The sequence below is a fragment of the Aythya ferina genome, assembly GCF_964211825.1.
Source record: "Aythya ferina genome assembly, chromosome: 9".
NCBI classification, from domain to species: domain Eukaryota; kingdom Metazoa; phylum Chordata; class Aves; order Anseriformes; family Anatidae; genus Aythya; species Aythya ferina.
In genome coordinates, this window is record NC_140305.1 from 18,309,080 (window position 1) to 18,336,305 (window position 27,226).

The following is a 27,226-nucleotide window of genomic DNA, read 5'->3' on the forward strand; positions in this document are numbered from 1 at the left end:
CTATCTTAGGAAATAAAGATGAATCCAGCTATGGTAATTGTTTCCTTATGTGACCACCTCCCCATTGTCACCTCTGACAGCACTGACAGAGCACATGCAAGGGAGTGAATACATACAGATACAGGAACGGGGATGGAGCAATACTGTATTGGACTAAGAAGCTTTTAGATTCCATTTTCCTTAATTTCAACTTTGTCTAATCAGCTTCTGTACTATTTTATGAAATTTGAAGGCTCTCCTAGCATTAATTTAACTGGAGTGAAATCTTTACCTTTTAAATTTTCTTTTGGATTAAACACGGCCAGTTTTCACTCCTTCTGATTGTGCAGATGAAGCTTGTTTTCCTTCATCATTAACACCAGAGCTATTTTTGTCTGTGTTGAAAAGCGGCTGGAACTATTGCCACTTTCTGGTGACAGAAATATTGGCAGGATGGTCTAAATAATGAATGTGCGGGGGAAAAAAAAGTTCCACAGTAAAACCACTGAAGTATAGTAAAAGATAGATTAATCCTTTAACTTCAGTGGTCTACTTGTGGGTATATGGCATGTGCTGATCTTCACATCACATCCCCAGATTTAAAGAACAGAGTTGAAAGCTCTGGGAGTTTAAAAACAGACAATGCATCTATCAGAAACCAGCTCATCATGAGCATTGTGTACTGATGTAAGCCTGTGCTGGCTCTGAAGCATTATCTATAAAGTGGTTTGTTGTTTTTTTTCTTCTCAAATTTTGTCTTTCACAGTGCAGTAGCACTATCCTTCAATCACTTCAATGTGGGGGAAGTATCAGAGTTAGAAATGCAATTTTGTCAGCTTGAGTTCTGCATTATAAATTTCCTTCACAGATCTTAACCACATCTGAGAAACATCTCTGTAGGTTGCTGCATTAAAGAGTTGTTTTCGTCAAAGTGAAAATCAAGCGTTCCCACTTCTCTGGAATGCCTCATTGGATTTTATAATGTAATTTATATGATGAAAACATCTCTTTAGCTGCTAAAACGGCTAAATTAAACAAATTGGGAGGGGGGAGGCACTTAGAAGCACCACCTGAAGGCTGTACTGTTGCTTGCAGACCAGTGTGATGAAAGCATTCGTATCTAATTGAAAGGGGAAGGATTTGTTAATACAGATGAAAACAATTTTCTTAGGACCTCTCAGAGAACGAGAGTTTGGTTATGTGTCGGCTCGTACAGCACGTAAGCTTGCTTTGTGTGCTGTTTCGTTTCAGATGGTGAGAGCTTATCTGCCTTTTGTGATGTTTTTTTTGAACCTTCCCAGGCTTGAATAATTTCTGAGAAACGTACATGCCTGTGTATCTGTGACAGATCTCAAGCACACAGTGAAGAGAGCTTGGCTACTCACTAGGCCTTTTCTGTAGGCCGCTGCCCTGCCCCGTGCCCGGCCCCTTTCCTTTATTAAAACCTAGGCCTCGCTAAGATGGTCTACAGTAACCTGAGTGTTTGAAGTGTGCACAGATCCCCCTAGTGTTATTTCTGTATTCACATTGCCCATGCTATTGCATTGTAATGGGCCAATATCTACATCAGACGTGAGCTGTCGCTGGTGACAGAGCTGTTTGGGAGGTGCATAGCCCTCCAATTCAAATGCTGTGGCTGTCTGCAGCTCTCAGCCTGGTCCTCCTGGTGGTGGGAGGCCTCCTGGAAGTTCTCATCCATCAGCAGATCTTGGGTGTGCAACTGGGAGGCACTGCAGAGAAAGACATTGAGGAGAACCAGCCTGTGTCGCGTGAGATAGCTGCAGGAAATGCCTGCCATGGGAATCGCTTAGATCCTTTCTGTCAAGAGAGAAGGAGAGGATTTGCACCAATGCTTAACGTACACTGAAATATGTCAACTTGTTGCATTTTTCTCTGCATTTTTCTGTGTTGTTCCCTATTCATCCATCCTCCATCAGAAATGAGTGCAAACTGCAATTAGACGTCTACATTCCTCCCTTATTAACTCATTCTTGTATGAAATGGAATATCTATCAAGCTTTTCCTTTTGTCACTGGACAAGAACAGCAATGTGTAGAAGTAGTACTGTATCAAACGATTAATTCCTGCCCAATAGTTTAGAAAATTTATAAATATTTTGAATAACGTGAAATATGACTGGCGAGACTTAATGAGGAATTTAAAAGATATATTTGACATTTGTTCTTTAACATTTCATATTTCACTTAGTTGTAAAGCCCTTAAATATTTAGACTAAAAAATAAATGCATGTTACTGATGCTTCAGACACTTCCATTTTTAGTCTCAATTGCAAGAGCAATCTGATGGCTTATTTTCAGCATTCTGTTTATTTACTTATTGATGCTAGCTTTTATACATAAACATGGTTTCATGTTCAGATATTGCTAAAATAGAAATGGCAATAATCCTCCACCCTTCAAGATGTGTTAAGTCATAAAATTGCGGATAAATTGCACAAAGGTGTTCGAATGTGATTCTAACTGGGATGTAATCTAAGAAACTAAGTGCTTCAAAATGTGGCAATCAGAGCTTTTAGCTTGTCTTGTGGTATGGGTGTATGCTTCTTGGACAAAAAAAAAGTTAAACGATCAATGTATCTAACAGTGTTTCTTAACTTTTAGTGTGCCAGTAAGGCTCTTGTAGGCAAATCTTGAAAAGAATTGATTCTGCATCTGCACATCTAATTTATGTTTAGAAAAGCCACAAGGTAGAGATACCTTACAGATTCCAAGTAAAGCTACATTAAAAAACAAAACACAGCAAACAAAAAAAAAATACTACTTCCTTTAGTTTTCACAAACTCTAGGGCAATTAAAAGCTAACTATCAGCCCTTATATATAATACTTATATATAGAGATCTCACATTTAATTCACATTTAATTATAACCATAAAGGAGATGAATATCCCTAGGAAGGAGATCAAAGCTGGGGCTAAAGTTGAGGTCACTGGGCAGTAGTTAGGCAGCGCCTGTCCATTTCAGTAAAGATTCAAAATCCTCAGTTAAGTAGGATGTTTGTTTCTTGTGGTGGTTTTGAGAGGAACCAGTTGGTGAGTAAAACTAATAAAATGCTAGCTGCTATGTTTTGCTGATAATCTCTCATTGCTGTCGTGGTGCATCTTAATTTTTTTAAGGTTTTGTTTATGGCTTCTCAAACAAACCAAACTGAACCTTGGAGCGAGTCCTTCATCTGCAGGCCAAACATCACAACAATAAAACTTATCCTGGCATCGGTTGGAAACAAATCTGTAGCCAGCTACTGTGTAGAAGTCTATAGGGAAAAAAAAAAAAAAAAAACCTTGTGAAGTTTCTTTGGCTTATTTTATTTCCTGATAACATAAAGGATAAAGTGAGGCAAATTATGATGCTGTTTTTTGGATATGGGCGTGGATTCATTGACATTTGTTTTGATGGCTTACGTAGGAGCAGTTGAGCAATTCTCAAATGAAAATGAAGGAAATAATCAGGCAGTTCTTTTGTTGTTTTGCTGTTGTAGTAAAATGTAATTGCAAAAGCAAACTGCTTGAGCAAAACCAGCGTTAGGAATAAAGGAAGGAACCGGTGCATTAAAGATAATTTGGTTTAAAAATAGACATGGGGCTGTATATCTTAGAAAGATGGGCAGTTTAGAGATGTGCCTCAGCCTTTAATGTAGGAATTTGTGCGATGGAATTACTGGCTTCTGTTACGGGAAGATCAGAATAGAGGACCATGATATGTTGCCTCACAATATATTAAACATACTCCAGGCTTAGAGTTTTTCCTCTGACTTTTAAGAGGAGGGGAGTCTGCAGATGAAACTTCTCCCCACTAGATTTCCAGATGTTCTGTTTTTTCATGCATTGTTATCTGTTTAATTTGCAGTAACAACCGATGTCCTTACTAACACTAGGAGTATCCAGTTGCTGAGTGTGACCTCTGATAAGCTGTGGTGGAGGTGTCCAGCAGGGAGCTGGAGGGGTGCAGTAGGTTTGGGAACCAGCATGGGGTCTGGTCCCGGTGGAGTGGAAGCTTCCTCCAGCAGCAGCAGCAGAGCTGCCTCCTGGTTGTGCTGAATGTCAAGTCTGCAGTTTGCATGGCTTAAGTGAGGGCTGGAAACCTCGGGCTAGTAGAAGGAGAGCAGGATCACTTTCTAACCATACTCCTCAATTGGATTACCGGTTGGAAATAATGCCACAGGAGCAGGATTGCAGGCTGTAACTGCATATGAGAGCGTTTTAAGTTTTTTCCTTTGATCGCTTGACAGAATTGTTTTGAGTTTTATGAATTTTACTAAGTGTGGTTTGGGGTTTATGTTGGCTAACCTTGTGGCAACAGTGTGTAAGATTTTGTAAAGCATCTCAGCAACAGAGTGAGCAAACAAATGTTACAGCTGTAACTTCAATGCCAGCAGTGCTCTTGTACATTGAAGTCCTGTTCCTCTGATAAGCATTTTTACAAGGCTCTTCAGATTCCTCTACCTGCTTGTGATTCTGCCTTCTACTTCTCTAATAAGCGGGAAAGCACTTTTTGAAGGTTGCAGGGTTCAGAGGGCTGTGGGACCGAGGGAAGTGGTGGGGTCCTTTCAGTAATTTCAGCTCCCGAAGTGGATTTACAGAAGGCCACCTGTCAGAATGTTTGACTGTTTTATGGGTAGATATGAGACAAAAGCATTCACAATAAAGGCTACAAATAATGTAAATCTGACTAGGAATTCTGTATTCAATTGGTGTGCATTCATCTTGATTTTATAAAAAAAAAAAAAAAAAAAAGCTCTGCTGGAACTTCTGACCCTGCAGACACAAAAATCCATCCAAGTTAATGATTCTATAAAATTCAGCTTTCTGAGCAGGAATTTTATGATTAATGCTTCAAAGTGCATAATTACATCTTTGCCAGAAGATGTTTTTCTCTTCTTTGGCTCACAATCTGCCTGTTCAACATTTGCTGAAGTTAAGCAAACACAAAGGTGTTAAGAGTCTTTGTTCAAGAGCTGAAATCTTCCGTGCAGCTGAATGCTTGCGCTCGTTTATTACAGGATTTGTGCTTCCCAGTCTCCACATCAGCTCATTTTTAGTAAACGTTGTCAGCATTCAAGCTATTATTTGACCAACAGACTGACAGGTAGTTTTAAATGTGCCTTTTAATTTATAGTCTTCACTTCTGCTGCTTGCCTGTGGGACAGATTTGTTTTGTTTCCCAGCTTTCCTTTGCTTAATGTTCATCATGGCTGAACCGTAGAGGCAGCAGAGCTTCCAGCTATTCCCTTCTTCTTGTGTGTGGTGGTGTTTTTTTCTTGTATCCCCCACCGCTGGTGTTTTAGGAAAGACTCATAAAAAATAGATTGCTGGTGGGTTGAGTAGCTTGTGAAACGTGGGTGCCTTCAGGTCCCTTCTGCAGTGCCTGAAGCAGGGCTGGAGCTTGGGTGGGTGCTGCTTGTCTGCGATAACAGAAGAAGAGAGGAGTGTAAGCAGGAGTTTAGGGCTAGTTGTCAGAGAAGACTGGGAGAAGCATTGAAATGGGGAGAGATAATAGCTAGAGTAGAAATTAGCTGATCTGCACAATGCAGAATTGATGTACATGGTTATATGAATTTGTCTTGGGTCTTCAGTCACAAGAAACAAAAGGAATATATTATTGCTTTGAGGTGCCTTTACCTGTTTTCAATGATTCAGGGATGCATTTAAATAAAAACAACGCTGGAGCATACTCTGTAATATCATTCCTACGTCTTGAGTTGATTGAACACTTTGATAGATGCCTAATAATACAAGGTGATGATTTATAGTTCCCGTGTACCACAGCTACTGCCTCCCACCTTCATCTTTCATTATGGCAAAGGTGAGAAGAAAAGAGCCAATATCACAAACTGCGAACTGAATGCCAAGAGCCAGGAACACCTTAGTTTTCACTTGTACGTTTTGATCTGAAATAGGTTTATAGTCAAAGTAAATTATTTGCAAGACTGTATTTAGGATTGCAAGCGTGGCAGCTACAGAGCTAGTCCAGGCTGCAAGGCAGTGAAATGGAGTAGATAACCGGAAGATATCCACTTTGAAACTGGCTGTAATTTAATCTCTTGCAATTTATAGTTTCCCATCTTTCCTTTCATGAGCATGTACTTGCCAAATGCATTCTTGCGTTGCTCTTGTGTTTGTGGTGTCATGAGATTGGGTGGATTGAAAAGATGAGCTGTGGTGGATGTGCTTGCAGTGCCTATGAGTTCAGAATGCAGATGTGTATGAAACGTGCTTATTTTAAAAACATTTTTGTCTTTGCTGCATTAGAAATGCTAAAACAGACGGTGTACAATGTTATGAAATGCCTCATAGAGCATCAAAATTAACTGAGTGATCAATACAACTACACAGACAGGAGGAAAATGAATATATATTTATACCTGCAAATGAGCTTTAGAATACTTCAAAAATATTTGATATTTATGAGACTCTTTGCATTACCGATGTGTGCTTCTTGCTGTAGGAAATTAAGAGCTTTCTCTCATCTTTCCTAGCAGAGGGCTAGGAGTTCTGTTACAGTAATGGCCAACAAGACGTATCTCAGATAGTGAGGCATAGGACATACACTCCAAGTTCAGATCTCTTAAAAGACAGCAACATCACAGTGTGATATTGTGAGGAGGCAACAGTACACATCTCTGGTACTCTGTTTGGAAGTACATTTATCAAAGTTTCCTCACAAGCCCTGACTGTGAGTGTTAGTTGGAGGTGAGGAGGAGTGAGCAGAAGCAGTAGTTGCAAAAGGCAGTTTGGAATCCACCAAGCTGTCCATCCACCAGGATTTCTGAATACTGGAGGTGGTTTTGTGTCTGCCGATGGAAAGTTTAGTACTGTGTATGTCACAGAGAATACACCGGGGAGTAGAAAGTCAGTCACAACAGTGTGATTTCTAGAGAGAAAGACCTCAGTCTCAATATGTATGTCATTCTGCTGGGTGACTTTTTAATGTCTCCATAAAAAGTAGACACTAAAAAGGAAGATCTTAAGAGTGGGAACCATGTGTCGTATCTGCTAGGATGGGGAGATTTATTAGTTTGTGCTCTCTTCCCAGTTCTTCTCTTGAGTCCACCTGTTCCACTCCTCCAGATATATTTTGAGAAATGCAAGCATATTGCGTGGAAGGACAATTTAAGTTTTCCAATATGAGCAAAGTAAAGTCTCCAAATTTTAAAGAACAATAATAAGAAGTAACATTCTCTTTTGCCTTTCTTTAGGACTCCTGAGCAGTGTCCAAGTGTGGTTTCTTTGCTGTCAGAGAGCTACAATCCCCACGTGCGTTATGGAGCTGCCATGGCTTTGGGTATCTGCTGTGCGGGCACTGGAAACAAGGTGAGGACCAGTAGTCATCCACTCTTTCTTCAGTCTCCTTCCACAGCAACATTTGTGCAGAAATGTCATGCACATAGATCAGATTTCTTGCACGTGCACACTCCTAGCCAGCTGGAGGAAAGCAGTACTTCTTTACATTTTTTAACTGTCCTGGGCGTAAAGACTCTTTTCCTGCTTGTGCAGAACAGATAAAGTAGAAGAATGTTTTTATACGTTATTGCCACATTCTTGGAATTTTATCTCTAAAACTTTTCTTGGAGTTTTTTTTACTGTCAGTTGCTACTCAATATTAAATACATATTCAGTACTCCAAAATCATTATTCTTTGGAGCTGATTCTGTACACATCACTTCAGAGGAGGATGGGGGATGTAAATGATGGGAAAAGAGCAAGTACTTTGCATAACTCCTAGTTCTTTTCTTCTTTTTTGTGGTACATAGTTCACAGAAGATCCATATAGAGTGAAGTGCAATGAAATGTACTGTTTTTTCAGGTGAATAATATACAGCCAGTAAATTTTACTCTCAATTTATAAGTATTGGTAAAAGATAACTATCACAGTGGGTGGCAGTGGGCTTTTAGAGCAGAAGGATTCCCACTTCTGTAGGATGTGAGTGCTCAGTGTGGGACAAGCAGCAAGTAAACTCTGGGATAAGCTTCCTTGCTTTATCCACAAACGTATGCAGTCTGAACTGGTACTGAATCAGTTTTGAGATAGGTAGATTGACCACGTGAAAATATTATTTCATGCTTCTGAGTTTTCAATAAAACTCTCATTTATCTGTATCATCCCTTCCTCAGCTAGCATTAAACATTAGTTCTTTGGCTCTTGCACACGAGATTCCACAGCATGTCACTTGTGTTGCGAAATGCGCAGAATGCTGACATACGCTGCCTGCCATCTTTAGCATCCAAAGCATGCAGACTTGAAAGCAAACTTGAAATACTATTTTTAATGCAGGTTGCTTTATTCTCAAGTGGAAGGTGGAATCAAGGAGCTAATTATTTTTAACCTGCTGCATCTGACAAGTTGGATTTAAGTGGAAATGCTTTTAGTGGCACAAAGTCTGTTTTATTTCTAGATACTTCGTGTGATAAAGATCTAGATCATCTGATTATACAGACATATCATCTGAAGCTTATATTAGTAGGTTTTGAAAGTCCACATACATGTATATTCGACTTCAGAGATTGGAAAGCTTTTTGTAATGGTGGATGCTCTGTATATGGTGTTGAATTAAAGCCAAAAAATGAGGCACCTGTGATAGCTTCTTTCAGAGAAGTGTAGTCTTGAAGTTAGCTCACATGGAAAAAAGTGAGGGCATGGGATTATTCTAGAAGTTTTCCTCAGAAATAGGAAAACTTCTAGAAAAAGACAGTTGTCTTTTTTGTATAAAGACAACTTGTTTGTGGAAAGCCTCACCCTGAGAGAAGTACACTGAGAGGTCTGTGCTGGGACACTCATGCATTCAATTGCATTTGCTCATGTCCTCAGTTTGTGTGGACAGGAGAAAGCTCAGTGCAAGAGAGTGCCAAGTGATTCCGTCCAACTCCTGTAATCAGAAGATCACATAATAAATTAAAAGAGCTCTTTCATCATCTTAGGGTGGGTGTCAAACTGTTGCGTTGTGTTCCAAAAAGCATCTAACAGCTTGCTTCATGTGACATTTCGGAATGCTTTTAGACAGCCCCTGGGTTGTCACAGACCAAATTAATCTGTACAGCCCACAGCAGTACAAACTGCTATTTAAGGTTTATTCCACTTAAATCTGAAGAGTGTGGGTGGTGAGTGTTGGCTGAGCCCCCTAACAACTTGCTGTTGTTGACACAGGTAGCCTCAGTCCCTCTTTCCACCTTTCCCTGTGTTATGTCCAGCTCCCCAGTGCATTGATGCAGACACAAAGTCAGAGAAAACTCATCCAGACAACAACACAAAAAAAATGTGAACAGCTCTCTATTGAATTATCGATCTGGGAAAGCTCACTGAGAGGTGTGATGAGGGCTGCAGCTAGCACAGCAAAGGGGAGGATCAGTACAACTGAAGGGAACCTGAGGAAGGAGAGGATCTCCTTGTGGCAGCAGTGAGTTTAGGTCAGGTTGGTTGTCTTGTGTAAGACAACTGAGGACCTTGGATGGTCAGAAATGAATTAGTGTCTATAACAATTATTTGTATGTTTAAGTCATGGCTTGCGAAGTGGCAGAACTGTAAATAGAGAATAAAAATGTGTCCAAAGAGATGATTTAGCCTGAGAAGTCTGCAAATTGCATGTGCTGGTCCTGGGTATGTTTAAAGAGTCCATTGCAATATATGCTGCTTATAGCTTTTCATAATTCATATTCAATGTCTGCTTTGAAATGAATGCTTATTGGTAGATCCACTGTGGATCATGTTCCTGTTGTGTTTACCTGAGCAGTTAGTAAATTTGGAGAAGCAATAGATGTTTTGAAATGTTTTTAAAACCTGGATTTACTGTGTAGGTGCTTATAGGCAGCCCCAGCTGATGTGAGTTTGAGATGAGTGCTTTCATGTGCTGCTGAATGTTACAGATTCTAACAATAAAGTGTAAGGCCAAAAATTTGGGACCTGGATTACTTTACTGGCTTGTTTTGTAACCTCTGACGTGATGTTTGATATCTCAGGATCATCTGTTCCTAAGTGGAAAATGAAGTTAATGCTGATGTATTTTGTTGGGAAGAATGGCAAAGTATAATTTATGAGTAGATTTAAGACATACCTTTGTCATCAGTTCTTATGTGCTGAATGTATCTTACTTCTGCAGGTAGATCTTGTTCTATCCATCACTTGCTTTTTTTCTTCCCAATTTTTAGATGAAAAGCCCCAGCTATATAGATTTCTGCTTTATTTAGCAAGAACATGCAAAATATGTTTAAAAATGTATGTGACAGCACCAATCTTACAACCTAGGATTAAAGGACTGGATCCTGGAGTACTGAAAATAGCAGTATTAACTTTGTGATGATTTTTTTTTTTTTTAGGAAGCGATTAATTTGCTTGAGCCAATGACAAATGATCCTGTGAACTATGTACGTCAAGGAGCTCTGATTGCATCTGCCCTTATCATGATCCAGCAGACTGAGATTACCTGCCCAAAGGTAATAAAGAGTGCCATGCCTTGCATACCAGCTTGCTGGGTGGGAAACATGATGCCATGATGCCAAGTCATTAGGTCTCAGCACTACATGCAAGTCTTGGCAGGAGGGTATGTGCCTCAGAGCAATATCTAAATGCACAGCAGGAAACTCCTGCACGGATCAGAGCACACACTTCTGAATGGGGGAGCAATGCATGCTGATAGAAACATGCTTGGTAGGTGACAGCATTTCAAGTTGAGTTGTTACATGAATAGATACTCTTTCTTAAAAGGTCTAAAACCATCTTGTACCGATACAAAGTGACTGGATTCCACTAAAATATATAGAGGCCTCTATACTCCCGATTTATGTGAGAACCGTTGTTTAGTAAAGTTGTTTCTTGTGATACTAAACTTGATTTTTGATGTGGCCACCATACAGGGTAGCAATAAAAAAACTGTTTCTTTTGTAGCTCGACAAATGCTTTCCAGGTGAAACAATTTCTCCTGTCAGATCCGTCTCAGTTGCTTTATAGCAAATAATTTTTTTTAATGGAGTCTTTCTGCTCGGAAGGCAAAAAGAATTGCGTGTGCTGTGTTTAGCTTTTAAAAATAGATTGCTTTGTGAATATATGACAGATGATAATATGCAAACATTTGTACAGACTAAAAGTCTACATTAATAGAAGCTCTGAGGTTTCACATTTCATCTGCCCTAGTGAGTGCTGAGACAGAGTTGTAGCTGGTACTTTGCTATTGATCTGTCATATAGGGGTTGCTTTTATCAACGTCATTTTAGAAACTGAACTATGATAAAAGCAGATACTTTTTTTTTTTTTTTTTTCTCCATTTGTATGGGGAGAAAGTGGGGTGTGTGTGTGACTTTGTCCAGTGGAAAGCTGTACTTGGGAAAGTCGGCAAAGAACATCTACAGATACAGGTGTTTGGGTATTTCCAAGCTGCAGATCATGAAGATTTGCTAGCAGATGGTTTGTTCCTTTAAATTATAAACCAAAAACAGACCATTTTCACTGAGCAGAATCTAGCATTAGTATTACTTGCATTATCAGAACTGTAGTTCAACTGAATAAAACAGTGGAGACCAGTAGAGATCTGTAGGATCCCCTCATCTTACAAGATACGATATATGTGTAACATGAAGCTGAGTGATTCTGTCTTTGGGAAGAGACTGCTTTTTGTTTTCATCATTTCTTCCTTAATCTAGTGCTTGGAATGCCAGCCCTGAGTATAGGAATCATATAATCATTTAGTTTGGAAAAGACCTCTAATGCCATCAAATCTAACCACCCACATCTCTACCAAGTCCACCACTAAACCTTGTCCCTAAGCGCTACATCCACACTTTTCTTAAATACCTCCAGAGATGGTAATTCCACCACTTCTCTGGGTAGCCTACTCCAATGCCTTATCACCTTTTCCTTGAAGAAATTCTTCCTGATATCTAATCTAAACCTCCCCTGAAAAAAAAGAGGCTATTTCCTCACGTCCTGTCACTTGTCACCTGAGAGGAGACCAACACCATCCTTGCTGCAGCCTCCTTTCAGGTAGTTGTAAAAAGCAGTTAAGTCTCCTCTCAGCCTCTTCCCCAGACTAAACGACCCCAATTCTCTCAGATCAGGCTTAATCATTCTTCTGCACTCCTCTCTAATGTTGGGCAAATTGTATAGCTCCCCTGTGCCTCAGTTTGACACCTGAAATGAATAAAGATGATACTTTCTTCTGTGAAAAGACATTAAGAATAAATTCATTTTAGTTTGCGAAACACCCTAATCACATTGTGAGCTGGTCTGAACAAGTCAGACATCCAAGACTGTTATGGATTACTTGCTGAGTCTGTCTATTGAGTTTTCAGTTCTCATGAGATGATTGGTGAGAGTCTGTATCCTAAAGAAAAGTGCAGACAGAAGAAACGGCTAGCAAAAATACAGATTGTTTTAGGTGTGTAACAAGCCAGATCTCTTCCCCCAAAGAGTCCTGCTAACCTTGACTTGAGAGGTACATGTAATAAGTAGGTTTCCTAAAGGGGTTGCAAATTTGGCTAGCAAATACAGGATGAGGTGTTCAGTCTGGGGTTTGGGGACTTGTTTAAAAATGGGGATTGTTACTGAAAAAGCTTTATGCTAAGGCCCTGTTTGTAAGCTACAATTTGAGCAGTGTTACACAATATAGATACAGAAAGCAATTCATTACCCAGTCATATAATTGCTACCGATATTAAAAACACAAACCAAAAACCCTAGCGATTATAAATAATAAATCCTTGAAATAATTTGAGAATACAGGATCTCAACACAGAATATATAAATTTCTCTTCTTTTGAAGGAAGAAGGTTCTCCAGAAGTTAGCAGTAGCTATCATGGCTTCTTGCTCAGAAGTAAAAGGAATATTGTGAGGAATAGACTGATGGTTGAGTTACTTATTATTCCCATTTCCATGGGAAACATTTTTGGAGCTCTCTGCCAGTCTAAAGAAAAAATATTCTCATGTGAAAGGGTGGAGTTCAGATAACGAGACATTTTTGGATTACAGTGACATTTTGATCCAATTAGACCCCTAAATCACAGGGTGACGTGTTGTATACCAAGCGTATAACCTGATGTATGTATTTGTACTGCTAGATAAGCAGCTAGTAAGATGAGCATGGTGGATTTTATGTCCCACAAGCTGTGTTTGTTGTCTTTAGGGGTTACTGAGAAGCGAAATTTTACATTTAAACACACTTCATATCATTGTCTCACTGCTGATAAATATTTTGAGATGCTTTGCATGCAAGAGAGTGATTTTATAAAGATTGTGGCATATAGTCTGGCAAGCTTCCTGTCATTGCTTCTCAGTTTCATGTTTTCTGCTTTTTGTGCTTTCGTAGACTTCTAGTGAGCTGTGTGCTTTGAGTTAGATGGACTTTAAGCTCTATGATAACTTGGTATGAAGAGAGTAGCAAATAGAGTAGTTGCCTGCTTTATCCTTCTTTCCAAGAGATCTTACATAAATTCTGTTTTAATCATTTTTTTTCTTTCCATCCTTCCTTTAACATTGCAATCTGAGGCGTGGGGAATGACAGTGACATGTTTCTCAAGCTGTTCTAGTAACAGGCTTTGCTCTTAATTTTGTTCACGTAAAGCACAGCAAATAAGCTGCCATACCTGCTCGTGGAATGAATTGCCTCGATTTCCCCCACCCCATTCCCTGAGAATCTAGTGCAGAGATGTTAGTGGTTCTCCAAACACCAGCAGTCCTGCCTTAGGACTGGAAGGGAGACTTAAGAGAAAAGTGTTCTGTAAAAATAAATAATAATTACAAATATTGGAAAAAGACAACTTCAGATTTTCAAAAAAATACTCGTTTTGAAAGCTGAGTGTTGCAATGCTGAAATGCCAGTGATAAGTAGAGATTTAATAATCAAAGTATTTTGATTTAAAATAAATTGCTTTTGCTGTGAGAGAATGTAGGTGTGTATCTTTGAATAACTTTTGCTTTCCTCTTTTCTTTGTATTGGTCTTTGTGCTCACTCGGTTTAAGCAGACAGCTGAAGTAAGTGGTGTATTTCATAAATGAAGGATGGAGGTCCCTAGAACTTACAAGTTGCTTAAGTGCTAAAAAGGGTAGCAACTCTTGTATAAAACTGACTTGGTCTCTTTGATGTTCCAACTCAGACTCCTCTGTGACCAGCCACTGTGGTTTTTCCTGACCTCTGCTGATACATTTAAGAGCCATATTAGTGGAGGATACAGAACAACAAGTTGATTTTGTGAAATGGAATCCTAAATTATGGATATGATGAGATCACTGTAACAGAAATCAATGGCAACTTCGTTAAGTCTTTGTGACCAGCAAGGCAATTAAGGCAGCAATTTGTGAGGCATGCTACATGTCTTAACATCTTGAATTGAATTTACTTTTGCTCTTTTTGCGTTAGGGTAGTCATCTTCACAGACTGAGAAGATAATAAGCAAGTTCAAAGGTTTTCTTCCCTTCTCCTTCCATCACGGCCTGTTATCGTTAATATGTGAGGAAGCCAGGACCTGAGAGTTCTTTTTATCTTATCTTAAATGAAATGCCAGATCTTGCTAGGATGCAAGAATATTTTTTTTTTGCAGTGTTCTAGTAGCACCTTAACTTTCCTTCACATAAGCCTGTTACTGTTAGATGTTTCTGTATGCTGTGTGCTCTTACATACTTTGAAGAGAGTGATCGTAGGTAGAACAGCTTTGACTTTTGAAGATGGAGAGAAAAAGCACGCAAGCACTTGGAATCTTGTTTTTATTAAAAACAGATTCCTAAATAATCTTATTTTTAAGAATTTTGCATTTGCAATAAGCATCACATGTTGACTGTCACCATTTCCTGTGGCTGTTAATGAACAGAGGCCGTATTCTTGACGATTTCCTAGGCTTCGCATACATGATGTTGACTGGTAGAGGGAGACGTGGTAAACAGCCTATTAAATGATAAATAATACGAGCCCCTCGGGCTTGCGGTAGGAAATGGTGCTGTACCATTCTCATGTCTTAAAGCCTGTGTTTTCCTCTGTGTTTCCAAGGTTGCACATTTGGCTTCGTTTGAAATCAGCGGCATGCAGTTGAGGCCAGCATTAATTATCAGAGTGGTGTGTGTGGATTGTTAGGAAAGATGAAATGAGTCACTGCCCATGTTTTAGTGTTCCCCCTGGATGTTGCCCAAATCAATTTCTTGATAACTTCATAGCATTTGGAAAAGTGCTTGAAGATTTTGAGGGGGGAAACAGAGCTTGTGGGTTTCACAGCATATTATTAAACAAACCTATTTGGTAATTTGGGATGTGCTCATTGCCATGATTTGAAGGAAAAACAGCAGCAGATTAAAGGGCTCTACTAGACAAACTCTGACAGGTTTCGTTTCAACAGCTTTGGAAGCTGTTGACGTCTCGATCCATTCTGTAGGAGGCGGCTGCCACAGCAGCAAAGGTAGAACTGCGTTTTTGTCTGAATCAGTTTTTCTTTCTCCAGAGGGATGGAGCAGTGGCCGTGTGAGGACGGTACTTTCCTGAACTGCTGCTGCTAGATCTGCCAAAGCAGGCTTTTCCCAACCCTTTCAAGGAATGTTTTGCAGCTGGGAGCTGATCTAGTTCAAAATGTCCATTGCTGTGAAGCATTTGCTGTATAGGAACAGCCTGGAAAACGTGTAGGCCAGTAATACGTGTTTGAGTGTTGAGTCAGTTTTTTGATCTAGGTTTGCCTAGTGCCTAAGGCCAGGCTGGGTAGTCTCCTACCCTTTCATAGAGCATTTGTGCTTCTGCTAATGCTAAAGTAAAACTTTGAATGGAGCACGCTATCTTAACATGTTTTGCAGGTTTGGCAGTGGTCCCCAGCTCACAATCCACAGCTACACAAAATATATCTGAAAGCAGAACTCTTACTGTGGCACTCTGTATTTTGTATTTAATAAATAGAGGGTGTAAGGACTATTTCTTACTCTAGCTGTTCAACATTTGTTCGTGACAGCCTGCTGTCCACTAATTCCCTACTGTAACCTGTCCACATCACCTGGAGACGTGGCAATTGATCCCCTCAGGTGTGGCAGCCAGGTTTCTGTCACTTGGTCTCTTGCAGTCATAGGTGTCCCGGTTAGCTCGCTGCTCCGCGTGGTGTCCCAGTACCACGGCTGGTGGTTCCTGCTGGGGCTGATACCAGCATGTTTTGTTCATCTGCTCTGGATTCATATATGTGAGTAGGAGCAGTGGAAGCCGTGGTAGGGAAAGGATGCTCAGAGACTGCCAGCTGTGACTAGGGGAAGGAAGTGAATGACTTCTGCTGCTAGCACTGGCTCGTGTTTGCCAAGTGAGGTGTTTCTGCCCTGCGCTCCGAGGTACTTCTCCGTCAGACTTCAGACGCCAGCGTGAACTTTAGCAGACCTGCTGAACGCCTTCTTGCTTTGCCTAGGGTTTTGTTCTCTGAAGATTTGATTACTGTGTAAATTCCAGATTACAGTCCACTGAATGAGTGATTTTTTTTCAGAGCTTTGTGACACTCAGGATATTCTATGATTCTATGATCCCTTTTAATAAATATTCCAAGCCTAGAAGCTGAGCCCAGAGTTACAGGAATGATGTGCTTTAAACAGAGGCACTAGAATCCTACTGTTCAGCAAAACCAGACAAATAGTTTTACATGTTGCTTCTGTGTCCATCCCAAATAATAACTGAAGGTCTTGGTTTAGCTGGCCTGCATGTGGTTGCCTTGCTCCAGGTTGCTGGAGATGAAGGTCGCTCCAGGAGGAAGCAGGTGGTAGGACATGTTCTGCTTCCGAGGCTGTGAGTATGAATATTGAGGGAAAATAACACCATGAGTACAAACTGAGGTATTTTTCCAGTGTACAAGAGGTCAGGCATAAGAAACAAACTATTTATATTAAATGTGTAAACCTCAGCGTAAGCTTTCCTAAATAAAAATCAGGAGAGCGTGAAAAAGCATAAATAGAGTGAAGCGGTGGTGGAGTTCCTTCAGTATATCGAGAAGAAACCCTGTGCTGTGTGTGCAGTATCACCCTGCCACCCCATCTCTACGTGTGGCTGCCCTGAAAATGTACATTGCTCCTTTTCCTTAGCATTTATAAAGGCAAGGACATTTAAGTCACCTCCATTCGGTGGCCTTACCACCTAGTAATGAAGAACTTAATGCAAAGGAGAACTGGCAAATAGGGAACGGATATTAATACGCAGATTGTTGGACTTGGGCTGAGACAGGGAAATAGCTGACATTTTTCCTGTCTGTTTTAGTAAATGCTGGGCTGCTGTTCTGCTCAGCTTTGCTGAGGTGGCCGGCTGCTGTGGTGCTTCGTGGTTGTGAGGCTGTCCATTTGTGGGAATCGAAGCGAGTAATTTTATTACAGCTGGTGTTCAGCAGGTCGGGGCTTACTCATGTGAGCATTCGTGTCCTTCACGTAAGCCAGAGACTGGGTTAGATTGCATCAGGTTAGATGTCATCAGTGCTAAAGATGTTGAGGTGCCGATTAGTACAGCTGGCTTAGCTGCTGAAAGAGCAGAGGAAAGGGCAGTGAATGGAATGTGGCTTTTCCTTTAGGGCTCCTGTGTTTTAAAAGGTGTGGTGAATTGATGCCTGTTGTTTCGTTGTTTTTTGTTTGTTTTTTTTTAAACAAAACCAGTTTGCAGAAAGCATGCAGTCTTTATCTGAAGTCTACTCATTATGTAGGCCTATCAGATGGTGTTGGGACTCTGGTATACAATGCTCATGGGTTGGGAGAGGCAAGATGTCTTCTTCCACCTCAGATATTTAATATAATTTCTCAGATACTGTCTGGTGGGTGGGAACTGGCTGCAGTAGCACAGCTCTGGGGCTTGGGGTGTTCTGCACGTGCAGGGTTAGCAGCCAGAAATGAACCTTTCGATGTCTGGTGGCTGGCTGGCAACTCGAGGTAGAAGTTTGTCCTCTTGTCTGGCTGTAGCAGTAGGAAGAGGACTTGGGTCCAGTGATAAAATGGGCTGATAGTGGGGAGAAGCTTGTTGAAGACTTCTTGTAAGGAGACTTTTTGAAAAGACCTCCTTAGCTTTCGAGTGTGTCAAGCAAAGGCATAGTATGAAAACAATATTTTCCACAGATACCTGAATGAAAATGAATTTAGGAAAGAGGTACAGAAGTTTCCTCCAGACATTCAGTGGATTGGATGCAGCTTCTCAGCTTTTGACTGCATTGCAGATTGGGATTTTCTGGTCAGCTTCTTCAGCTATAAAAACCACTTGAACCGTATTGTTGCTCCCCTGTATGCACTGAAAGATAAGCTATTAATTTTTGATAGATCCTTAGGTATTTCTGGATGTGATACTCTTCTATCTTTACAACTCTTAGTGAATCAGTGAAAGATGAAGCTGTTGGAAGCAATGATGATAATGTAACCAAAGGTTTAGCAATTTCCCTTATTAATGTGCACTTAAAACATTGTGGTAAATGTACCATGGCATAAGCTGTTACATTATTAATTATTTTCATTAATGACTTTGACTTAAAAGGTACGAGTGCGGTAGCAAAATCTGATGACGCACCGTAGGAGCATTATCAATACAGCAGAACTATTCTAGAGGAAAAACAGAATAGGTTTGAGGTTTTCAGCAGTAGGAATTGGAGGAAATTTAATAAAGTGCAGTGTCACGCACCTAAGAACATATAGTAGTTGTTGCCACAAAGTCATCAGTTGGTCTGTTATTCTGCTGATACTCCAGAGATCGTCAGGCTACTCACGTAAGGCCTGCAAGATGTGGTTTGGAAATCTGTCTGTGCTGACTATTTAAAGTTGCTATATGGCTATCTTCAAGTGGGAAAAGCCTCTGCAATTAATTATTAAACGCAGATAATTATTAAATATCACCCGTGATTAAAACCACTGAAAAATTGAATGTCCTCCTAGGATGCAGAAATCCAGGATACTTCCCATAATGACAGAGTATTTGACTAGTGCAATTTTATAATCTCTTCTTTTTTTTTTTTTTTTTTTTCCTATCCAGGTCAGCCAGTTCAGACAGCTCTATTCCAAAGTGATCAACGATAAGCATGATGATGTTATGGCAAAGTTTGGAGCAATCCTGGCTCAAGGCATTTTGGATGCAGGTAATTCCCCAAATATCTAAAGCAGTCAAAATTTCTTACACTTTCATGACTGTAGAATGCTTCTAATAGATGTAATATGAAATTTCATTTGGGAGATGAAGTGCTGGCTTTATGCCTGTCATGTAATAGCAGCACGAAGTCTCTGATTTCAAGTAATTTTATTTAATTAAAGAAATAAACCCTGTTTTATGGTTCCATCTTGTATCAGTGTGCTCCAGTTAAAATAGACCAGTCCAGTCATTGCAGTTGGTCATTTGTCCAGAAGTCTGAACAAATATGATTTTTTTGCTCTATTTTGTTGTCCTTTATGGTGATTTATAGCATTTTAGATTGCTTCTTTATTTTTCTAAGGTCCGGAAATTTGGACACCTTGTGGTATCCTGTCTTTGTATTTTGAGATTTCTGTCAAAATCTGAAATGACCAGCTAAAAAAAAAAAAAAAGGCGTTAAATATTTTTCAATCACTAAGCTTTTCTTCTTCCATGATTATTAGGAGTAGTGTTACATAATGAGGGAAGCAAATTTAACTGTATTAGTGTTACTTCAGAAGACCCAGTTAGTCACACGGAGTCACACTGCCTTTTCCTAGCGTAGCGAACATTTCATGAATGTTAATGACTAATGTTGAGCCAGGGGGTAGGATCCTGTGAAGGGTGTAAGCGTTTCACAAGGGCTGAATTGCAGGGCCTATTAAGGAAGGTTTCTGTAAGCAAAGAGGGCAGACAATGTTTTGTTTTGAATTTTTCCTTCTGCTGGAGTTAAGACATGTGAAGTGCTGTGTGTCACTAGTACCTCCTTTCCAAGTTTCCAGTGCTGTCCCATGCATCCAAACAGTTTGTCCCTACTGGTCTCTTGTGCTGTGAGCTTCTCTGGACACGGAGTTCCTTGTGGTAGATAGAAACAATCTGCTTTTCCCAGTACTCTCAAGATCAAGGTTAATCCTGAAGTCACACCAGCAAAAGAGTCTAATTTGTCTCAGTGGCATGGCTTAAGCACAGCACCATGCCCCAAGCCTTGTTGTTACAGCGTCTGAATGAAATCGCTACATTTTCAGCCCATGCCATTGTGGGATTAAAACATAGGGCTGCCTTTGCCTATCCGTGTGGAAGCGTGCTTCCAGACCTCTGTTCCTGGTGGGCATATGGCAGTCAGGCTGCTCTGTGCTCTTTGACCAGTGCTAGCCAGAGAAGGAAGCAACAGGAATCACCAACAGAAATCATCTCCTTTGTCTTCCACCTTGTGTCCCAGGTACCTCTCCCACAGCTCAGGTTTACCAGGACTCTTGGCATGAGATTGTTCCAATAATTTTTGTCGTTCACATTCTCATAATATGTTGCTGGGAAGCTGTTTCAGCTGGCTCAGAAAGATTTTTCTCTCAGCTGTACAAACCTGTATTAAATTCTTACCTCTAAGATTAAATGTAAAAATGCAGCTAAAACCTTATGTATTTCATGCATCGCTCATGTACTACACAGTGATTTGGGAACCATAAATACCCAGTTTTAGTAAACTACATGTGAATTTGTGCCAACATCTTGGCTCTTTATTTCTTGCTGTGCTGCTGGGGGAAGGCTGTGACCTACCCTTTCTTAACCTGTTGCCATTTACATTAGAGCCTCTTCAAAGAAAAGTCTTTTTTTTATCTCTCCCATACAACTCCAAGTCTTATCTGAAACAATGAGCTATAGAATTTAATTATCACTACCAGGAAAAAAAGGTTCTTTGTGTCATCTGCCATACTTAGGTCTATGGAGCTTGCATTTTTTTTTCTGGGGGAAGTAGAAAAGTATAATTCTCTTTCAATGACAGGCTTTGATTAAAAGTGCAAGATTTCTGGTGGGCAACTGGGAAATGATGCATTGGAGGTGGCTTTTGTGCTCAAAGAATGAAGCAATCGTCAGACTGGGGGTTTCATGGAAGGAGGGGAGGCTGCCTTGGGAGCACTGAAGTGGAAATGAAAAATTTCGTCATTGTCTAATTGTTAGGCCCAAGCAGCTACTTTTTTACTTCTATTAAAATAAGAAAAACATAGACACTCTAAATTTAGATTTATTTTTTTTTCCTCCAAACATCTGAACTTTTATAATGTTCCCCTTCATGTACAGACATGCTCTCTTGTTCCAGGCTGATGACTCCCTTTCTGTTCTTTGCAAAATGAATATGCCTTATTTTCTGGAATATGTGTCTATAAATGTGAGCTATAAAAGGGATGTGGTGATGTAGTTAGGCATCAGCATTTGACCTACTTGAAAACTATTTTGCCCTCTGGGCTCTAGGTATCTTTGATTCTTAATGCAACGTTTCTCAATCGATGAGAAAAAAGGAGTGATAACATGTAAATATTTATGTATTACATTTGGAAAATCCTCTCTGCATTTAGGAAAAGTCTAGGTGGGGTTAGCTATGCGGTGGGTTTGGGACAGACTGTAGCCTTGGGCAGTGTAGGCTGAACTGAAGCAGCTGCTGACAGCGTGAAGGTGAATTTACTGTTTTCTCCACGGTTTTGGAGTCAACTGTAGTGAGTGATGGGAAAGGAAATCTTTCAAATTACAGAGGAAGGGGTTTCCCACATTGCTTTCCCTCCAAGTATGTGTCTGATGTGATATGTTGCATTTTGGCTCTTAAAGACTTTAGTACAATAAATAAACTTTGGTGTTCATCACTTTGGCCCTCACACATGTTGAATTCAGTGTTAGTGTTTCCCACCTTTCTCCTGGTTGTCCCTGCTTACAGGCTTTTAATGTAAAGTCAGGCATAACTGGTAGGTAAGGAAAAAAACCACATTGTATTAGGTGAGGGTTGCAGTGTGGCTCGTTGCTGATGCTGGCACATGCTGAAAGCCCCTCTGCTAGGGATCAGGCAGATGATGGATTTTGACCTTTCTGTGCTGTGGCTAACAGCTCAGGTCACCTTCATTCATTATGTAGATGAAGCAACTTGTAAGTCTTTCCTGATACAGAAGGAAGTGGTAGGATATAGTTTGAAAGTAGGATGCAGACTAGGCCAAGGTTGGAGACTGATTTCCTAGGTCTCTGAAGCATCTGATGAGCACTGTGCTCGTGTGCTGCCAGAGTATTACTAGCAAGGTGTGTGCTGTCAGAAAACTTGTCAAAGGAACTAAGTTTGTAGAGTTGAGTGATGGATGATACAAAAGTGCCACCATAATTACAAGCTGTGAATGACTTCATCAATGTATATAGATCATCAGCATCTGCTTGTTGCACTCCCTCTCCTTGTTAACATTAAGTTTGAGCCAGAAGATCCTCGTAGCCTTCAGAACAGCCCCTTTAATTCTGGCAAACCTTGCCACAACAGCAACACGAGCTCAGGAGCCCTGAAAATCTTGTGTTCTATTGGTTTGGTTTTGAGGTAATCATGTCACAGCTTACATTCATCTAGCTAACGATCTGGAATGTATTCCTTTCCAGGTTGTCAGTGCTGCTTCTTAGTCATGAAGATCTATCACAGTTGTGCAATATCAGCCCTCTCCACCTTTCCTGCTCCACGCAAATCCCTGGGAATGAGGGTGGGCTGTGCACGGACGTGAAACAGCAGAGAGCAGCAGCATGACAGCATCTTTGGAGTACGAAATCTGTTACTCATCCAGGAAATTCCAGAGATTTGATAATAAAATTCTGAAGGTTAAAAATAAATTTGGAAAATAAAATTCCAAAAGTTTGATAAAGTATAGCTAAGCTGCTTGTGCAACATTCACTGGGCTGCTTTACCCAGTATATCCGTGGATTACTGACCTGGCCCTTATATAGCGATGCGGTGAAGGAAAGTTCAGAGTAAAGATTGAGGAGAAGACCAGGCATTCAAACATGCAATGCTTGGTATGTTTCAGGATAGCACAAGACCTCAGGCACTCCCTTGTTAATGCTACTGCAAATTCAAATGCAAGTATGAGAGCGGTACCAGAGGGAATTAATGAGAAGCACAGCAGACCTGGCAGTGGGAAAAGCAGAGATCACAAAAGCAGAGATCACATCGTTGCCTTTCTTCAAAAAGGCATCTGGAAGGAGTTCTCTAGTCAAACAGCAGGAGAAGTATTGCTGCCACAAAAGGAACAGCAGGGAGATAGTATGTATGCGGGGTATACTCTAGGAGGACATCAAAATCCTCCTCCTTCCACTGCCTTTCCTGGGACTCGCTCTGACGAGTGCCTAAAACGAGATTACTGCCTCGTTCAGGGCTGTCATTAGTTGTGGGAGCAAAAATTATTTTTGATTTCTTTAAGACGCAGACGGCCCAATTGCTGCCTGGCCCCGCTACAGATCGCTGCTTATGCATGGCGGAGGAATGCTCCTCCAGTTTGGGATTTGCAGCTCTGAAGTGCCCTGAGTTAGGACAGAATGGGTGCTTGTATTTTAACCGAGTTAACCTCCCTGCACCTGGTCATGGCAGCGGTAATGGGCTTGCCTGGTGCCCTCTTCAACTCAATTCAGTGTGTTCATCAGAAAGCCGAAGATCAGATTAACACTTTCTCGCTCTGTCTGCAAGCCCAATCTTTCAATTTGGTCTCTAGCTGGATGTTTCTGCACTACATCAACATATGGAGTTGTTTTGGTCTCTGCTTTGCAAGTACAAACCTAGGACTTGGGTTGTCTGGCAGAGATTTAATTTTGTTGCAAAGACTGCAGGAGCTTGTCTCTTTGCTGCACAGATTGATCACCTCCAGAAGCAACTTCTGAAGTTGCTGCTGTTTACATTTTTTTCTTCTGAGATGGTGTAGGATAAAAATGCAGGCGTATTTCTTCTGAATAATAGGCAGTTCAGGGAGGCAGACAGAGAGAAACGTTTATGTATAAGTGCCGTATGTGTGCTGCTTTCTTTGTGATTCCTGCCTTGTGGCTCATTGATACGCTATGTTTTGAAACTGGTTATAGCTAAGGACTGCCTTTTTTATTCCGTCTCTCCCCACCTCTGATCTGTACTTCTGTTTTAACTGTCTCCTGGCAAAATGAGCAGGAAAGGGCTGTAATCATTGATTGCATACAGGTAACATCTAGCAGATATATAGAGCTAGACAGAGGTGGTCACACTGCTCACGAGTTTCACTGTGAAAGGTGAGAACAGAGGAGAAAGCTGACAGCATTGTGGTCTGGCTTGCGCTTGTAGCCCCCTTGACAGCATCTGTTTTAAAGATGCATCACTCAGGAATCCTTCTGGAGTTACCCAAGAATTCATTAATTCATTTGTGATTCCTTGCAGGGGGCCATAACGTAACTATTTCGCTGCAGTCAAGGACAGGACACACTCACATGCCTTCCGTGGTGGGAGTTCTGGTCTTCACCCAGTTCTGGTTCTGGTTCCCCCTGTCTCACTTCTTGTCACTGGCTTTCACCCCAACCTGTGTCATTGGCCTTAACAAGGATCTTAAGGTACGTAATGAATGGAGTTAAAAAGGCAATGATAGCTGTGTGAGAGACCTGAGTGACATGCCTGCTTGCTTTTGTTGGTTTTCTCAGAGTGCCTCCAGCTTGTATGCACCAGAAATGGTGCTAACTGGAAGAAGTCTGAAAAGCAGGCTTTAATTGCAGGGCTGGCAGAGGACTAGGGACAAGAGAGACGTGAAGAGCAAACTTTGTCTCCTTTACTTCAAAGTAAATTCGGAAGAATGGAATTCTATTCAGTATGTGTGGGCAGAGACCACCCTGCTATCACTCCAGAAGATCAAAATTACTTTTTAAAAAAAAAACAAACAACTGTTCTTAAGCCACTCTCAAATGAATCATGTAATACTCTTCCCTATGGCAGGTAGCAGTGGGAAAAGGGGATTTTGTTTTCAGTTCCTGGGGGAGTAAACATTAAACCACTGTCCTGGGTACTGCACTTGCCTTGCACATTTGTTCCTCCAGCTGATCAGTCGTGGTATGGCCCCTGTGAGCTGTATGCCATGCTGGGTCTCCCGTGCTGGAGAGCTGAGCTAGTAACTTCCACAAAAAAGCTTCTGAATACACATCCCCCTCCTGTCACTGCTGCAGGGTTATTCTGTGATGCACAGAGCATGGATAGGGCTGTGCTGGTCTTCAGAAGCCCCCTGTGGGATGGAGCCAGCTTGCAGGATTGCAGACCCTAGACCAAAAGCTTACAGCTGTAGGGTGCACTTCTCCACCTGTCTTGGGTTTAGCATTCAGTCTATACACAGCTCAAAATGACTGCTCTGTTTGAAGAAAGGCTTGCATTTAAAATGCCATTTTCTCCTCTCTGTCTTTAATACATCAAACAAATTGCATTGCAGCTTTGTCAGTGCACCTCTGCAGAGGTGATAGGCTCAGCACCTTTCTGCCTGCTTGGCTGCACTGCCATTTTGTCTCCTCTCCCCATCACTTAGAGCTTCCAGCAGTCCCAAATGGCTGTGGGTAATATTTATGGGGGTAATATGTGGGTTATATTGTTATATAACTTGGCCTGAATACTAAAGCCAGCTAGGAGCTGGATGTATATTACGGGCAGCACCACACCCACCTTGCTTCCTCAGAGCACTCCCTGGTCTCTCTTTGCTCCATGACGTGTTCTGAAGGAAGAGACAGGAGAAATTAATTTAGCCTAAGAATTCAGATGGGCTATCAGGAGGTGCTTTCTGGCCTTGCTTATATAGACAACTGTAAGACAATATGTGAAATTGGTTACCCACCCCCAAAACAGACTGTCCTTTTGCAAGAGGTGAGCGTCAGGCAGCGCTTGGTTGGCCTAGCATGCACTGACAGATCTCCACTTAGATCTTAAACCAATTTTGTGTTAATAAGAGCAGGCACAGCAACAACATTAAAACCACAAAAGCATTGAAACAATGAAAACAAAGCATGGTGTGAATAGCATGGAGTGTATGGAGAAGGCTAGGAGAGCTTGCCAGAGTCAGATTATAGAATAATTAAATAACATTGTTCTAGTTGAACCGTTGCCACTGATAACAGTTTCTCTGCTTCCGGAGGGGGAGTAGGGGAAGCTCGTATTCTTTAGAGGATCTGTGTTTGTCTCTGCTGGAAGGAAAATGAAGCTAAAGTAATTATTATGCTGTGGACTTTTTCCTCTGCTTTTCTTGTCTCTAACGATTTTTTTTAACTGTTTTTCTTAGATGCCAAAAGTCCAATACAAGTCCAACTGTAAGCCGTCCACATTTGCCTACCCCCCACCTCTGGAGGTTCCAAAGGAAAAGGAGAAAGAAAAGGTATTTGGGCTAGCTTTCCATGTGGTGAAGACCACCCCATTCTCCCTCCTAGTATAAACATTGACTTTGGTGGCACTAACAGGGTATTTGGAGAACAGGAGAAAAATTGGCAGGCGCTATTGTCTCTGAAGGAGAATTCTAGCTATTTTTTCCTGCTGAGCCTGGGACCGTTGCTGATCATGGCATAGAGCTGCTGTGCTACCGAGTCACTGGAACTTCCCTTATCTCCAGTGATCAAGCAGAAGCACTGTTTAACACTTTTTTTTTCCATGCCCTGCTGATTTGTGTGTCATTTTTGTGCAGCACCTAAAACAACAGCACCCTTGTCTGTGGCTTGGGCCCCAAAGTGCTGCTGCAGTGCAAATGCTGAACATATTAGGTTGGACAGATCTTAAATAGTTCCATATGGAAGGACAGAACTGTACCTGGTCTCAGGGTAGTACAACCGTGTGCTAGGATGTGAGTTATTGGGCCCATGGATTGCAAAAAGGTAAGTGTGGAACTGAGAACATGTAGGTGTAGAAAGGGAACAGATGAAATCAGATGGCTGGCAGACAACAGTGGAAGTGATTTGTCTCCTGGCATAAGATGGTAAGAGCTGCTGAGCAGACCACAGCAGCAGGCAAAGCAGCCCTCAGGGAGCAATTGCAGCAGTGGAGACCTCAGGCATGTCACGCTGATGAATGGCGTTGTGTGAAAATTGTAAAACATTTTATCAGAATTGAATGATGGGCAGGAAATCAGTGCCACCAAGGAACCCAGAAATTAACTCTTAACAAAAGGCAAAGTTTACTGCTCATAGCTGCATTCTCGCCTTTGGAATAGGATATGAATTGGATAAATCTGTTTTTGTTTTAAACTTCCCTGGCCAAAATTAAAACATGCCACGAGGCTGCGTTCAGCCTAGAAAGCCTCACCAGCAGCATGACAAATGCAGTTGCTCCCTGTTCCTCTGAGGAAGTTACTGTCTTGTAGAGGCAGCTGCTGTGGATAGAGAAAGATGTGCTTACTCGAAGGGAGGAGACGTGCTGAGTT

The 27,226-nt window shown here is 41.1% G+C and overlaps 1 protein-coding gene across 1 annotated transcript in view; it reads left to right on the top strand.

Moving 5' to 3' along the window:
* The window catches only part of PSMD1 (proteasome 26S subunit, non-ATPase 1), a 71,738-nt gene that overhangs the window by 38,419 nt on the left and 6,093 nt on the right, over nucleotides 1–27,226 (top strand). The window contains exons 17-21 of the mRNA XM_084529093.1: nucleotides 7,193–7,307; nucleotides 10,305–10,421; nucleotides 18,915–19,017; nucleotides 24,232–24,401; nucleotides 26,099–26,191. Of these exons, the coding sequence (XP_084385219.1) occupies nucleotides 7,193–7,307; nucleotides 10,305–10,421; nucleotides 18,915–19,017; nucleotides 24,232–24,401; nucleotides 26,099–26,191 (598 nt within the window). The remainder of the gene's footprint in view (nucleotides 1–7,192; nucleotides 7,308–10,304; nucleotides 10,422–18,914; nucleotides 19,018–24,231; nucleotides 24,402–26,098; nucleotides 26,192–27,226) is intronic.